The 17226-nt window shown below is 36.7% G+C and overlaps 1 protein-coding gene and 1 long non-coding RNA gene across 3 annotated transcripts in view; both read left to right on the forward strand.

Annotated features, from left to right (window-relative positions):
- The window catches only part of LOC118766570, a 12773-nt gene extending 10360 nt beyond the window's left edge, over positions 1-2413 (forward strand). The window contains exon 3 of the long non-coding RNA XR_005002511.1: positions 2283-2413. This is a non-coding gene — a long non-coding RNA (uncharacterized LOC118766570). The remainder of the gene's footprint in view (positions 1-2282) is intronic.
- LOC115220514 overlaps positions 1-17226 on the forward strand; it is a 627919-nt gene that overhangs the window by 543645 nt on the left and 67048 nt on the right. The window contains exons 4-5 of one of the 2 annotated variants that reach the window (XM_036510020.1): positions 4940-5087; positions 11251-11254. In XM_036510020.1, the coding sequence (XP_036365913.1) occupies positions 4940-5087; positions 11251-11254 (152 nt within the window). The remainder of the gene's footprint in view (positions 1-4939; positions 5088-11250; positions 11255-17226) is intronic. The other variant, XM_029790651.2, reaches the window with a different exon arrangement.

Genomic DNA, 17226 nt, shown 5'->3' on the forward strand with positions numbered 1-17226 from the left:
ACACAGACTCATTTATACACACCACAATAAACTCTGGAACCAATCAAAAACGGCCCACATACACAAACACATGTATATACACACACATAGAGACGTGCACAGAGACACACACTCACACCTTTCTGACCTCTAAGACCATTCCCCAAAACCACTGAACCATGACAGACTAACCCAGAAACAAAAAATCCTTTTAATTTCACATTGCTCTTCCTCCCCCCCATCCCAACCAACCTTCCACACTGTCCCTTGAAATAGCAAACAATCCTTAGCTACACACAAAATAAAAAATGCTAGGAAAACCGGTTGGTTCCTCTCAAATTCTTTGTAAACTCTGTGTATATATATATACTACCAAACAAACATGATTTTTATTGAACTCCTAATACTTTTTGTTGAATAATTTCCTAAATACTTTCTTGTAAACTGTTTTTAACATTTTCTTATTATTATCAATGAATGTATATATGTATTTTAATACTTTTGTGACAACTAGTACCTAACACAACAAAGCTTTACATTTTACTTTTGACAATCTTTTTCTAAAAAACGAAACTGGTCAAGTGAATGAACATCTTTTAAAATTGCATTTTCAAACCTTCTTTCATAATCAAATCAAAATAGATGAACATCAATGGAATTTGTATCTTTGTGGTACCAGTGCCGGTGGCACACAAGAAAACCATCCGAACGTGGCCGTAGCCAGTAACGCATCGACTGGCCTCCGTGCTGTGGGCACGTAACAAACACCATCCGATCGTGGCCATTCGCCAGCCTCATCTGGCACCTGTGTCAGTGGCACATAAAAACACCATCCGAGCATGGCCGTCTGCCAGCCTCGTCTGGCACCTGTGTCGGTGGCACATAAAATCACCCACTACGCTCTTGGAGTGGTTGGCGTTAGGAAGGGCATCCAGCTGTAGAAACACTGCCAGATCTGACTGGCCTGGTGCAGCCTTTGGGCTCCCCAGACCCCAGTTGAACCATCCAACCCATGCTAGCATGGAAAGCGGACGTTAAATGATGATGATGATGATGATGATGATATATATATATATATATATATATACATATATATACATATATAGGAGTGGCTGTGTGGTAAGTAGCTTGCTTACCAACCACATGGTTCCTGGTTCAGTCCCTCTGTGTGGCACCTTGGGCAAGAGCCTTGGGCCAACCAAAGCCTTGTGAGTGAATTTGGGAGACAGAAACTGAAAGGAGCCATTTGTGTATGTTTGTGTGTCTGTGTTTGTCCCCACCCCCCACCCCGTCATCGCTTGATAACCAATGCTGGTGTGTTTATGTCCCTGTAACTTAGCAGTTCAGCAAAAGAGACCAATAGAATAAGTACTATGCTTACAAAGAATAAGTCCTTGAGTTGATTTGCTCAACTAAAGGTGGTGCTCCAGCATGGCCACAGTCAAATGACTGAAACAAATAAAAGAATAAAAGAATATATATACACACACGACTGTGTGTGTGTGTATGTCAAAGGACAAGCCTAACACTGTCACTTATTTTTTTAATCTACTGCTTCAGTCGCAGCATATCCAACCAGCCAATAATTCAGTGCCTCTGTTTTTTACCTGTGTGTTTGCATGATTGCTTATTTGATTGATTTGGTGAGTGTCTCTTCTGATATTACAGAAACTACTGAAGCTAACAAGTCTAAATTTTCTGTCAATGATTTACGAAGCAAAATCATGAGAAATCATTTTATTTCTCACCTTTTGGAAAATTTTACTTTTTAAGCAAGTTATATATGCTAAACTTGCTACGGTTTATACAAAAAATACAAAAAAAAAAAAAAGAGAAAGCAGTTCGACGGGAAATGAAATGCAATTTAAATAGAGTTTATACATAAAGAAGCAATACAATGTGTTTGCATATTTGAGCACATTCTAGCGTCTTTGGAGAGAATGGTCGAAGTAAATAATTGTTCATTATGTAAAATATATTCAAAAGACTGACCACATACGTAGGTAGACATATATTCACACACGCATAATGGGAATGATTGTCTTGTATGGCACTGATGCAATGTAATTTCTTTCAGAGTTTCGTTATACGGTTCGACTAGTAGCTCGTTATGTAAAATATACTCAAATATGGAATACAAATGTGATCACACGTACACATAGACCGACAGTCAGACATACACACGTGCACACACAGATAGAGAGAGAGAGAGAGAGAGAGTGAGAGAAATATTTAGAGAGGAGGGAGAGAGATGGACGGATGGATGGATGGATGGACAGACAGACAGACAGGCAGATAGATAGATATGTGACCACATGTGTATCGTTGGGGATTTTCGATCTCCGTCTTCCCTTCCTTGGACCTTTCTTTCTCTATGTTTCTGACGAAGAGCTCCGCTCGAAACATTAAGTCCTCCTTCTTCCCTTCCTTCCTGAGCGTCCAATAACACTATACTTGTTCCACGTCCTCGCGTTGTTGTGTTTTCTCTTTGTGTTTTCATGTTTGGATTAACTAGATAGATAGATAGAAAGAAAGAAAGAAACATTAAATACATAGACAGGCAGACGGATGGATAGACAACCATCAACATAATTCCTATCAGCCATTGGTAGCTATATAATTAATATTATATAATATAATTTTTATATATAATAGTAATATCATAATATAATATATAATATTATATATGTAATAATATAGCATAATACGAAATAGTTGCAGATATGAAATATTTTGAGGTATTGACCACATATGTACAGAAGTGGAAATCCACACAGATTTAGTGATGGAAAATATATTTGAATATTGAACGGCACCTTGGGCAGGTGTCTTCTACCATAGCCTCGGGCCAACCAAAGCCTTGTGAGTGGATTTAGTAGACGGAAACTGAAAGAAGCCCATCATATATATGTGTGTGTGTGTGTGTTTGTGTTTGTATCTCCAACATCCTTTGACAACCAATGCTGGTGTGTTTACGTCCCCGTAACTTAGTGGTTCGGCAAAAGAGACCAGTAGAATAATTACTAGGCTTACGTAGAATAGGTCCTGAGGTCAGTTTACTTGGCTAAAAGTGTGGCTCCAGCATGGCCGCTGTGAAATGACTGAAGCAAAAGAAAAGAAAAGAATAAAAGAATAGATTTAGAGAAGTAACTAAAAGGTAATATCATCTCCCAGATATTTATGGTTGTAATAACTATAATAATACTTTCTGCTATTTTTGACGTTCTGAGTTCAAATTCCACTGAGGTCGACTTTGTCTTTCATCCTTTCAGGGTCTATGAATTAAGTACCAGTTGCATATTGGGGTCAATCTAATCGACTGGCCCCCTCCCCTAAAAAATTTCGGGCCTTGTGCCTAGAATAGAAAAGAATAATAATAATAATAATAATAATCCTTTAGGCTATAGGCACACAGCTTAAAATTTTGATGGGGAAGGGGGTTTGAGGATTACATTGACCACATTATACAACTGGTACTTATTTTATCAGCCCCTAAAGGATGAAAGGTAAAGCTGACCTTGGCAGAATTTGAACTCAGAACATAAAGACAGACAAAATGCTCCGAAGCATTTTCCCCAGCATGCTAAGAATTCTGCCAGCTCATCCCATTACAATTTTGGTTTCATATTTTGGCACAAGGCTAGAAATTCTAGGGGAGGGGTACTAGTCAATTATATTGACCCCGTTGTTTAACTAGTATCTGTTTTATTGACCTCAGAAAGGTGAAAGGCAAAGTTGACCTCAGAAAAATTTGAACTCAGAACATAAAGACAGCTGAACTACCACTTGGCATTTTGCCTCGCATGTTAACAATTCTGAATTCTTTACTGCCCACAAGGGGCTACACACAGAGGGGACAAACAAGGACAGACAAACGGATTAAATTGATTATATCAACCCCAGTGCGTAACTGGTACTTATTTAATCGACCCCGAAAGGACAAAAGGCAAAGTCGACCTTGGCAGAATTTGAACTCAGAATGTAGCGGCAGACGAAATACCGCTAAGCATTTCGCCCGGGGTGCTAACAATTCTGCCAGCTTGCTCCCTTACAATGACTCCAGTGTTCAGCGAGTGCTTACTTTTTCAGCCTTGAAAGGACCTCAGCGGAATTTGAACTCAGAACGCAAGGACGGACGAAATGCCACTTAGTACTTTTTGCTCTGCAAGCTAACGATTCTGCCAGTTCACCACCACCTCACAGTTTTGGTAAAAATCAGGCAAATATTTGTTGAAATTACATAATGGAACCGGGGGCAGGGGAGGAGGAGAGGAAATATATTGAATAGAAGAGTGAGAGGGGGCATGGATATTGAATGAAAAGGGGGTGAAATGATATTGAGTGAAGAGAGAGGGTTTTGAACAAATGGGGGGGAGCAGGAGGAGTGGTTGTAGTACTAGTAGTGATAGTGGTACAAGCAAATAGGGGAGGTCTCTGTGCAGTGGCTTGATCTGCTAGAAATAATGAGCAAATCATAATCTAGTGTTTTTTTAAACAGTAAAATACATTGAAGACTGTAGTGTCACTCAGAAGTAGAATCAGATTGGATGGTCATGGTACAGGAACGTCTTTGATTTTAGGTCTGCTCATGGTCAGCACTGGTCTAGGCGTAAACAACAGCAACAACAACACCAGTAAAATTCGTTAGTTTAAACAATTTTGTATTTCAAAGGGAAAAGGGAAAGCTGACATTTTGGTAATTAATCTTTCATCAGAAAAAGAGCAAACATGAATTTCACAGGGTTTTTATTCTCCTTTTTTCACTTGAATGAAAAGACAATCTCCAAAATGTCAGACTCTGCCAGATTATTCACACACTGTTGTTGTTTATTTTTTTTTTGTCTTTAATTTTATTATTTCATTCTTTTTTTTATATATGTATTGTTTTTTGTTTTTTCTATTATAATTGTATTTATTTTTCTTTTTTTCATTTCCTGCTATTTTTCGTCCCTCCTTGAAGAATTTTTGAGTTACTCAGACTGTTGGAAACAGACAATAGTAAATGAGACTGCCTATGGTTGCCAGACGATGCTACAAGATGAAATGAGAATTTACCAAAGTGCTGCACAGTCAATGGATTCATATGAGCGCAAAAATGAAGGCTGCAGGTAAATATATACACATATAGACACAAATATATATATACATATATATATAGATATATATATAGATATATACCTACACATACACTCACACACACACCACACACACACACACACACACACACACACACACACATATATATATATATTATATATATATATATATTATATATTATATATATATATATATAATGTTATGTTCTTATGTGTTATTTTGCTGTTGTGGTGGTTGTTGTTATTGTTGATGATGTTTTTTTTTTTGCTCTGTATTGTTTTGTTTTTGGTTTGTATTTTTTTTTCTGCAAATGTAATTTTTCCAACAATCAATCTCATCAGATGTTTTAGTTTGAAGGAGAAACAGACATGAAGGAAGAAGAATAAATACAACTGACAGCAATACAGGCCATAAACATCATATATATATATTATATATTATATATGTATGTATGTATATGTATGTATGTATGTATGTGTATATACACACACAGAATATGTGTGATATGCCTACATAACATACATGTGCATACAGATATTGTGAACATTATATATATATATATATATATATATATATATATATATATATATACACACACATGTGTCTGTATTTTAATATCTGTGAATGTATATATATATATATACACATGTATTTATACATGGGTGTGTGTATGCATATGGATAAATGTTTGTGTTGTCTGTGTATATATATCTGTATGTGTTTAAATATATGCATATATGTGTAGATTTTATGAATGCTATTTATACAATAGAACCGTTAAGGACATAGACATTGGAATGTCAGACTTAGTGCCAAAGGTATTACAATCTATATTTCTCTCTCCATATTTTTTAATCATTCCCAAGGTAGCTATCATTACAGGGATTATTTCTGTTTTCATTCCTTACATATGCTTTTCTTTCCTTCCTGATTCTTTGCGTGTGTGTGTGTGTGTGTGTGTGTGTTTATGTGAATATTTTCTCTATTTCTGTGAGTGGAACATTAGCATCAGAGGAAGTTGTTTACCTTAGATTTGGTGACATTTTTACTTCTTGGTTGTCCCTGACATCAATATGTGCACAATTGGTCTTCGTCTCCTATCACCACCACCACCACCATCCGTCACCTGTTTCAGTCAGCATTGTTATTATTATTATTATTATTATTATTATTATTATTGTTATTATTATACACAAGGATATTTACATAATTCCAAGTATACCATAAATGATACCAACATCTATGTCAGTGTTTATGGACTATTGGAGAGAAAAATTGAAAATTTCTCACATAAAAGTGGTTGAAGAAGGAAAAAAAAGACAGGAAAAAAAGCAAAAGACCACAGAGAGCGAAAAAAAAAGCAGTAAAAATGGTGGTTGTGTTTCAGACTTCGTTATTTACTAATCAGCTTGCAGAAAAACGGTAAAAAAAAAAAACTACTCAGATAATGGAATTTTTATTCCGAGTGGTTGTTTGTGTGTATGTTTGTTTTTGTTTTCAATTTACAGTTAAAAGACATTTTAATGCCTATATTTTTTGTTAGTGTTTTTGAGTGATTTTTTTTTGTTTCTTTGTTTTTTTTTGTTTTTTATGGAGGGGTGTCATTTGTTTTTGTTTTTTTTTTGTTTGTTTGTTTGTTTTTTGGTATGTTAGAATTATGTATGTTAGCAGGAAAGTTATTGTTGGTCTGATTATGTTGGTGTGTGTGTGTAATTGCTTGTGCATGCCTTAAATAGTCTGTGTGTTTGTATGAGATGCATATATAAGCGTATATAAGTATGAACATCTCTCTCTTTCTCTATATATTTATAAGCATTCATTTGGTAGTACATATATATATAGATAAATAGATAGATATATACACACATATTTGTGCATATATACATACATATGTGTATGTAAGCATATATATATATACATGCGCGTATATATATACATGTGTATGGAAGCATACATATGTGTGTGTGTTTGTGTATACACATGTGTATATATGAATATATATATGTGTGTGCTTATTCCATATGAATGCATGCATACATGTGTGTGTATGCGTACATATATAGAGTGATAGACAGATAGACAGAAGAAAGGAGGGTATCCAGCTGTAGACCAATACAGAAAGAACTCCACCTAGATTGAGACAAAAGATTCAACACTCGGTGAAAACACCCAAGCTGCACATAAACCAGATTATAAACCAAATGCAACAAAGTAATAGAATGGATAAATACATTATAAAAACACTCACAAACAGACTCAAGCATGTATCACACCTAAGCTGAAACTAACAGTTGGAATATATTAGAGAAAACCAGAATTAAAATTCTCATCAAAACCATAAAACATGAAATCCAAAGAACAGTCTTCAGATAACAGATGCTGTAATATACAAATTTCAGTATAAAAATGGAAGTTATAAAACTTCATGGGTCAAACAGTTATATTGGTCACACTACAACAACACTTTCTTGGTGATTAACCATGCATTTACAACAAGAAGTCATTATGGCCTATTGTATAACCGAACACAGAACAAAACTAAGTTGAAAATCCTTAGTTTATAACACTAACATCTTGTGTAAAATTCTACAAAATATTAGAAAATTAGCAATGGAAATTTTATTAATGATAAAATCTAAACCACAAGATTAACTGGCTACAGCGGATGTGGATTAAGCTATGAAAGTAACCAGGTATTTAACCATCAATAATTTTCCTGTGTGGAGATGAAGTTTTTATTAGTCACAACACCATTCCTATGATTCTAACTGTTTGTTGGTATAAACGTGATGATAGAAACACCCCTTTCATCCATCCCTTCAGTTTGGCGATGAAGGTGAAACAGTGATAGACCTAGGATCCTTATAGTCCCTTAGAAAATTAAGAAGGACCGATAAGGAAATCTGGAAAATGTTTAATGAAAAAAGATTAAAATCAAATACAGTCAGGATTTCAATATATTTAGATGAGTTGCAGCAGCAATGGCAGCAGGAGTACTCTTGAGTATTCAATGCAGCACAGAGAGAATTCTGAAATGCTGATTGAAGAAACTGTTCATCATCATCATAATCATCATTATCACCTCCATCATCATCATCATACTCATCATCAACAACAACAATGAATATCTAATTATCATGATGCAATGCTGTAGCTTCATTAATAGCAACTCAGAAACTGAAATTGAAAAGAAGCATGGCCAAGCTGCAGCTACCTTCCAGCACCTTAATCCTGTTTGGAGTTCCATGAGCCAAGGTGCTAGGTATGCTCTTCCTCCATACATCCACATCCTGCTGACAGCACCTTTTGTCTGTGAGTTTATCAGACTCTATAGAACTATCAGATTCAACTGAAAAAGACTGTCAGACTCTATAGAACTCCAGATATCTTCCACAGACGTTGCTTTTGGATGACATTAAGAATGTCTTGATGCAACCAGATCAAAGATGAAGATGTCATGGAAAAGAGTCTGGCTAAGCTGACAGCAGATACATGGAAATCTTTATATATAAAAGTGAGGTTGTGTGCTGTCTGTCTCCTACGATTTAGATTCCTAACTACTCCCACATTTTGCGGTGCAGTTTAACCAAAACCGGGTATCTTATAGTTGTGATTCATATCGAGCCCTTCTGGGTATTAGCGTGTGTCTACGATGAGTCTACAATTTTAAAAAAAATTTACCATCAATTTTTCCCATTTTTAATGCATTTTTGGCATATATAAGGGAAGATTTATGGTGAGGAACCTGATAGATATGGCCCTGCCCTAGAAGGAGATTCATGACAGGGTTAACAACCATATCTGCAGACAGGGAAGATCCCTCATTGTGTAATGCTCCCTGGGAGCTGCAGAAATTAGGCTGATTAAGGATTCTCAATGCATTTTGTTATGGAGAAAAATTTTAACCACCCACTATATACATTTATATATATAGATATATGTATGTATATACTTGTTTACTTGTTCCTTTCGTTTGACTGTGACCATGCTGGAGCACTGCCTTTAGTTGAACAAATCTACCCCAGGACCTATTCCTTCTAAGTCTAATACTTATTCTATCAGTCTCTTTTGGCTAACTGCTAAGTCACAGGGACGTAAACACACCAACATCAGTTGTCAAGTGATGGTGGGGGGGGGGGACAAGCACAGACACATACAAATATATATATATATACGACAGGCTTCTTTCAGTTTCCATCTACCAAATCCACTCACAAGGCTTTGGTCAGCCCAAGTCTATAGTGGCAGACACTTGCCCAAGGTGTCACACAGTGGGATTGAATCCAGAACCATGTGGTTGGGAAGCAAGCTTCTTACCACACAGCCACGCTGTGCCTGTGTATATGTATTTCACTTAGGTATTGTGATACATCTGTTTTTATCTTTTTGTCAAAGGATAAATTATTTTTCTACCGATTCTTCCTTTTACTGTCTTTTTACATCTTTCCACAGGAATTCCTCATATTCCACTACTTATGCTCATTATTTTACTCTAATTCTGGGAGGGCCACCTTCCACTCAATCTACTGAATTTCAATTCCTACATGTGTGTATGCTTTTTCCTTTGTAATGCTTTTCTGTGTAGATACAGGAATGTAAATGCTTTTCCCAAATAAACCGTAACTTCATGTTTGAAGCATCAATAAATCTCTAGGGTGATACTCAACTATCCAACTATGGGTGCAGTGCATCCTACAGCAGAAACAGTTGTTAGCAAACGAAGCTCATGACATAAGTGTTTATTCCTTTGTCATTCCAATTTCTTATATATGTATTTATATATATATATATATATTTACATATATGTAGATAGATAGAGAGAGAGAGAGAGAGAGAGAGAGAGAGAGAGATATGGGTGAGTCAAAAAGTATTGCCATTTTGTGTAGGTCAGGTACAATTACCAACACAGCAACATGTATCATACATCAAAATGAAGCTGGTCCTCTGTGGATCACATCCCTACTTCTCAACATAGTCACCATTTTTATCAATAGCAATGTTCCACCTTCGAATGAGAGCATGTATCCCTGCCCTGTAAAATTCTGTTGACTGTTCTTTGAGCCACTTCTTTACTACAGTTTTCACTTCCTGGAATACTGTTTGCTTCTCAAACCCTCTTTCATGGGGCCGAAGAGATGATAGTCTGACAAGGAAATGAAAACTGTAGTAAAGATGTGGCTCAAAGAACAGTCAACAGAATTTTACGGGGCAGGGATACATGCTCTCATTCGAATGTGGAACATTCCTATTTAGAGAAACAGGGACTATGTTGAGAAGTAGGGATGTGATCCACAGAGGACCAGCTTCATTTTGATGTATGATACATGTTCCTGTGTTGGTAATTGTACCTGACCTACACAAAATGGCAATACTTTTTGACTCATGCTCGTATATACATGTGTATGTATAAATGAGTGAAAAGTTGAAAACAGTAGAAAGGCCTTCACAAAAACTTCCTTCCCTCATTCCTTTGTAAATTTATTTTTTATAAAAGATTGTTTTATGAGTGATGACTTTTGATTAATCTTTTGTCTTTTCCTTGTTTCAATCATTAGTCTGTGGTCGTGATGGGGCACTACTTTGAAAAATTCTAGTTGAACATATCAACCCTAGTACTTTTGTGAGCCTGTTACTTATTCTATCAGTGTTTTGACCAAACCGCTAAGTCACAGCACTGGTGAGACACACACACACACAAAATGACCATTCCTAAATACAATAATATATATATATTGCCAGCTTCCCCTGGCACCTGTGCCGGTGGCATGTAAAAAGCACCCACTACACTCACAGAGTGGTTGGCATTAGGAAGGGCATCCAGTTGTAGAAACACTGCCAGATCAGACTGGAGCCTGGTGCAGCCTTCTGGCTTCCAAGACCCCGCTCAAACCGTCCAACCCATGCTAGCATGGAAAACGGACGTTAAACGATGATGATGATGATACACACACACGACAGGCTTCTTTAAGTTTCCATCTACCAGATCCACTCACAAGCAATTGGTCGGCCTGATGCTATAGTGGAAGACACTTGCCCAGGCGACATGCAGGAACCGTGTACTTGGGAAGCAAACTTCTTACCACACAGCCTATACCATACCATGCCGTGTGTATCACAGAGAGTGTGTGTGTGTGAGAGCAGGAGTGAGTGTGTGTGAACTTTAAATGGAAAAAGAGTTGTAGACATCGAAACTCATCAACAATTTGTTGAAAGGGAAGTTCACCATTAACAGACCACAAACCATTGCTTTAAAACCACCACCCTTGGCTCTGGCTCTCTGACAATAATATATACACTCATCTACACACTATGTTCTTCCCGCAGCAGGTGCTGTCGCCTGTTTACAGACTACCAGAGCACAACATGTTCTCCGGCATACATCGGCCAACGCTTTTAATACCTGCATCTTTATCAACTCAATGGTGCTCAGTCTGTCATGCAAGCTAATGTTGCACATCCAAAATGTTGCTAGATAGATTAGATAGTTAGATAGATAGATAGGTAGATAGATAGATAGATAGATAGATAAGATAGATAGATAAGATAGATAAGATAGATAGATAAGATAGATAGATAGATAGATAGATAGATAGATAAGATAGATAGATAGATAAGATAGATAGAGATAGATAGACAGACAGACAGACAGACATACCTTTATATATAGGGTTGGGTATACATGGAGTGTATACGTGCGTATAGATGGGTGTCCATATATGCATACGGATGTGCGTTAATATATATATAATGAAGTATACAGTTGTGCAGGGATAATGCTATATACATGATACAAATGTAGCAAACAGGCATTTACATATGTGTGTGTGTGTGACTGTATATACACACACATAGGTATATTCATATATATATATATATTTTTAATTTTAATGAGTTGTTTATTGTTGGTGGGAATATACACAACACATACACACAACACATACACACACACAAATATACATGTATATTGATGAGTGTGTGTGTGTATATATATGTATATATATGTATATATATGTATGTATGTATGTTTGTATGTATGTATGTATGTATATGTATAAATTTAAAGTCCCCAACACAGCCAAGTAAATTATTCTTAACATTTTAATTTGATGAGAATGTTTAGAATAAAGCATGTGAAATAATTGAAATAAATTGTGTGTGTGTGTGTGTGTACACATGGATATGTGGTTAAGAAGCTCTCTTTGCCACTGCGTGTTTTGGGGTTCAGTCCCACTGCACAGCACCTTGGGTGTGTGACTTTCTCTATAACGCTGAGCAACAAGTTCTTTTGAGTTAATTTAATAGTTAAAAACTGTGTGGAAGCCCTTTCTCTGTATATGTGTGTGTGTTTGCCTCTTGCCCCCTCTTGTTATTTTGTTTGCATCCCCATAACATAACTGTGAGTCAAAAGGGGATGCTAGAATAAGTACAATACTTAAGAGAATAAGTCCTTGGGTCACTTTGTTCAGCTAAACCCTTCAATGCAGTACCCCTCCGTGGTCATAGTCCAAGGACTGAAACAAATAAACAATAAAAAGAGGATGTATATATATATATATATATATATATATATATATTCTTTTATTCTTGTTTCAGTCATTTGACTGTGGCCATGCTGTAGCACAGCCTTTAGTCCAACTAATCAATGCTAGGACTTATTCTTTGTGAGCCTAGTACTTATTCTATTGGTATATTTTGCCGAACTGCTAAGTTACAGGGACGTAAACACACCAACATTGGTTGTCAAGCGATGGTGGGGGGACAAACACAGATGCACAAACATATATATATATATATATATATATGACAGGCTTCTTTTAGTTTCTGTCTATCAAAATCCACTCACAAGGCTTTAGTCGGCCTGAGGCTATAGTAGAAGCCACTCACCCAAGGTGCCATGCAGTGGGACTGAACCCGGAACCATGTGGTTGGTAAGCAGGCTACTTACCACACAGCCACTCCTGCATCTATATATATATATAATATATATATATATATATATTCTTTTATTCTTGTTTCAGTCATTTGACTGTGGCCATGCTGTAGCACAGCCTTTAGTCCAACTAATCAATGCTAGGACTTATTCTTTGTGAGCCTAGTACTTATTCTATTGGTATATTTTGCCGAACTGCTAAGTTACAGGGACGTAAACACACCAACATTGGTTGTCAAGCGATGGTGGGGGGACAAACACAGATGCACAAACATATATATATATATATATATGACAGGCTTCTTTTAGTTTCTGTCTATCAAAATCCACTCACAAGGCTTTAGTCGGCCTGAGGCTATAGTAGAAGCCACTCACCCAAGGTGCCATGCAGTGGGACTGAACCCGGAACCATGTGGTTGGTAAGCAGGCTACTTACCACACAGCCACTCCTGCATCTATATATATATATATATATATCAATCATTAAGGTCCCTTAACTGATGCAAACTTATTGGAGAGACCCCACTCTCTCCAAGTTGTCACCACTGATCTCTGGTCTCTGTCGTGTGTAGCAGGTTCACTGTTCTCTGACTTGTGCAACCCTGGGTGTTGTCATTCTAGGACAACATCAACGAATAGACATATATATATAATCATCATCATCATCATCGTTTAACATCCGCTTTCCATGCTGGCATGTGTTGGACGGTTTGAGGACTGGTAAGCCAGGAGACTGCACCAGGTTCCAATCCGATCTGGCAATGTTTCTATATCAGCTAATGTGCCCTTCTTTTATTTATGAGGGTGTGATTTAAAGAAAATTTGGCTGCAGTCTCTAACAGCTTGAATGACCATATGAGGTTTCAATGCAGCTGTTGTTGTTGTTTCTGTTTCAGCCAGTTCATCTCCAAACCTATGATCAAAGTTAATCCAGCCATGACGATCCAATAGCTTTAGCAGTGTCTAAGACTTTATTATTTAATGTAACCATTCCCAACCAAAGGCCTTGCAAACCCCTGGAAGGCTGTGAGTTGTGGTCAAGATTTTAAAAGCTTACAGCCTAAAATACATAATTAATTAATCACATGTAATCACTCAATTACTTAAAATTACTTCATTATGTATAATTACTCAGTTGTAATTATCTAGTAATTGTAATGCATTTGCAATCATGTTCACAAGGCACAGCTAAACATGCTACCATTCGTTCTGGGGTGCACAACCTGCTACTCCCTTCTCCACCCATCTTCTGCTGCTTAATCCCCCCAGCCTACCCTAGTTTTTATCCCTTGTAAGATAGTTACAGGGGTGTTTTTTTCTCAATAATTTAATCTTCCATACTTTTAATGTTTTTTCCTTCTTTTCTTCTTGAAAAATATGTTAATAAAATATAATTCTAATGCTGAAAACAAGAATTCTTTTCATAAAATTTCCCAATTACTAGTAATTATTCAGCCATATATAATTACTCAGTTATATGTTATTACTCAGCTGTCTATAATTACTCACTTTACATACAAATGCTCTGTTATATATAATTTCTCAGTCACAACTAATTCCACACTTATATGTAATCGCTCAATGGCTCATAATTACTTAGTTACATTATAATTGCTCAGATTCATTATAATTACTCAGTTACATTGTAATTACTCTGTTACAGTATAATTACTCAGTTATGTATGAGGTGCATTCAAAAAGCATCAGACTTTATTTTTTCCCCACCAAAACTAATGCCACATGGGAAGAATTCTTTTGATGGGAGATGAGACAATCCTTTCTGCATATGCACGAATATTTTCATGCTGGTTGGCCATGTCAGTTCCCTGTTGTTACACCAAGAGTACAGATCAGTTGTGAACACTCGTCAGATTTTCATTTTCACCAAACACATTGAGCGGAGGTTTGGCTTCAAGTTTTGTCAAAAATTTGGTGAGACTCAAGCTAAAACCATCCAGAAAATTCAGCAAGCCTTTGACAATGATTTCATGGGCAAAATTCAGATCAAGGAGTGGCACAACTGCTTCAAACATGGTTACACTTCAGTGAAGAGTGAGGCATGCTCAGGCAGCAATTCAAAAGATGAAACGAGGAACCAATTGAGAAAGTTTGGTGATTAGTCATGGAAGACCATTGTGTATTAATGCAGGAAATTGCTCATGAAGCAGGAATAGGCACAGAATTGGTGTATTCTATTTAATGGAGGGTTTGTGCATGTGGAGAGTGTTGGTAAAATTTGTCTCCAAGGTGTTGGCAGAACAGCAGAAACAACTCCACACGGAAATCACTGAGGACATGTTGGACTGTGGAAGCCATGACCCAACCATCACGAAGATCATCATCACTGGTGATGTGACACGAGTCTCTGGTCTCTGGTCAATGTGGTCAGTCATCTTGCATGAAAACAAAATTCTGACGAGTGCACAATACACGTCTCTACTCCAGGCATAATTGCCAGGAACTGACGTGGCCAACTCGTACAAAAGTTTTCACACATGTGCAGGAAGGATGGCATCATCTCCCACCCAAAGGATTTTTCCCATGCAGCATTAGTTTTGGTGGGAAAAAATAAAGTCTGATACTTTTCAAACACACCTCATTATACCTTTCTACTGAAAGATGAAACTAAAGAAATGTGACCATCATTTATTAAAGAATTAGTTTCAAAAGAGTAGCCAAACTTTTCTGAAACCCTAAACTCTGCAGGGAAAATTCATTTAGATAAATGTCATCCACCCTTTTATTCACCTTTTACTTATTACAGTCATTAGACTGCGACCATGCTGGGGCACTGGCTTGAAAGACTTTTAGTCAAATAAATTGACCCCAGGACTTAGTTTTTTGAGGTTTTTTTCTTAAGCCAAGTACTTATCTTATCAATCTCTTTTGCTGGACTGCTAAGTTATGGGGACATAAACACACCAGCATCAGTTATCAAGCAGTGGAGGGGGGAAACACAAACACAGATACAAAGACACACACATAAATATATATATAGATATATAGATATATATATGTATGTATATATATTTGACAAGCTTCATTCAGTTTCCATCTACCAAATCCACTCATAAGGTTTTGGTCAGCCTGAGGTTATAGGGGAAGATACTAGCCCAAGGTGTCACATAGTGGGATTGAACACAGAACCATGTGGTTGGGAAGCAAGCTTCTTACAACACTGCCACACATATAGTGAGATGCTTACAACACCTAGGTTTCCCAAGTGGCCACCCCTCTAAGTACTAACTAGGCACGACATTGCTTAACTTCAATGGTCAGGCAAGAACCAGTGTATTTTCGATCCATGGTAATGAAAAGGTTGGAAACTAATGACGTCAGGTGTCCCTTACTTAGGGAGTATGCAAGCTACTATTTCTAGCAGGCTGGTTGTGTTACCACATAGAGGAACAGTTCTTAATTCACTTTCTACAGATTGAAGGATTCTGTATAGATTACAGATACAACACCACCAACAACAACAACAGTAGAGCAGCAGGAAATATACTTTAGGGGTAAGTGTTCCCTAAATACACATCTGTGTCCACTCCCTACATTATATCTGTGAGACCCCAGCATATGCAGAGGGGACGCACTTGGCGAAGATTAATAGAAATCTTTAGAAGCAAAACCAAGCAGAAAATAAGAAAATTGAGAAATTTCCTGCCGAAACAATATTTTCTGTTTTGTGTTTGAAAAGAAAATTTTGGTAGAAGGAGTTCCATGGAGATGAATTCCTCCAAATGAAGAATTGGTTGAGGAGAGAATGTTAAGAACTGGCTGGGTATGTGGGGTGGGGATGTAAAGTACAATCTATAGATATACTAATTATTGTGTTCTCATTATAAATGGAATGTTTGGATAAATTAGTCAATGGTTGATTGCTTCATGAAATTGTGTGTGTGTGTATATATGTGTGTGTGTGTGTATGCATGTGTGTGTATTTATACATATATATATTTTTTATGTATATATACATATATGTGTGTATATATATTTGTATATGTGAGTGTATGTGTGCATATATATATATATATATATATATATATATATATATACACACATACACCCACCCATGTGTGTGTGATTGTACATATATAAAAGTGTACATATGTTCAAACATATATACAGGCTCACAGATATAAATGCATATATACACACTTACACATGTATATATATATATATATTATATATATATATATACACACAGATATGTGTGTAGG

This window comes from Octopus sinensis, linkage group LG16, assembly GCF_006345805.1.
Source record: "Octopus sinensis linkage group LG16, ASM634580v1, whole genome shotgun sequence".
Taxonomy (NCBI): Eukaryota; Metazoa; Mollusca; class Cephalopoda; order Octopoda; family Octopodidae; genus Octopus; species Octopus sinensis.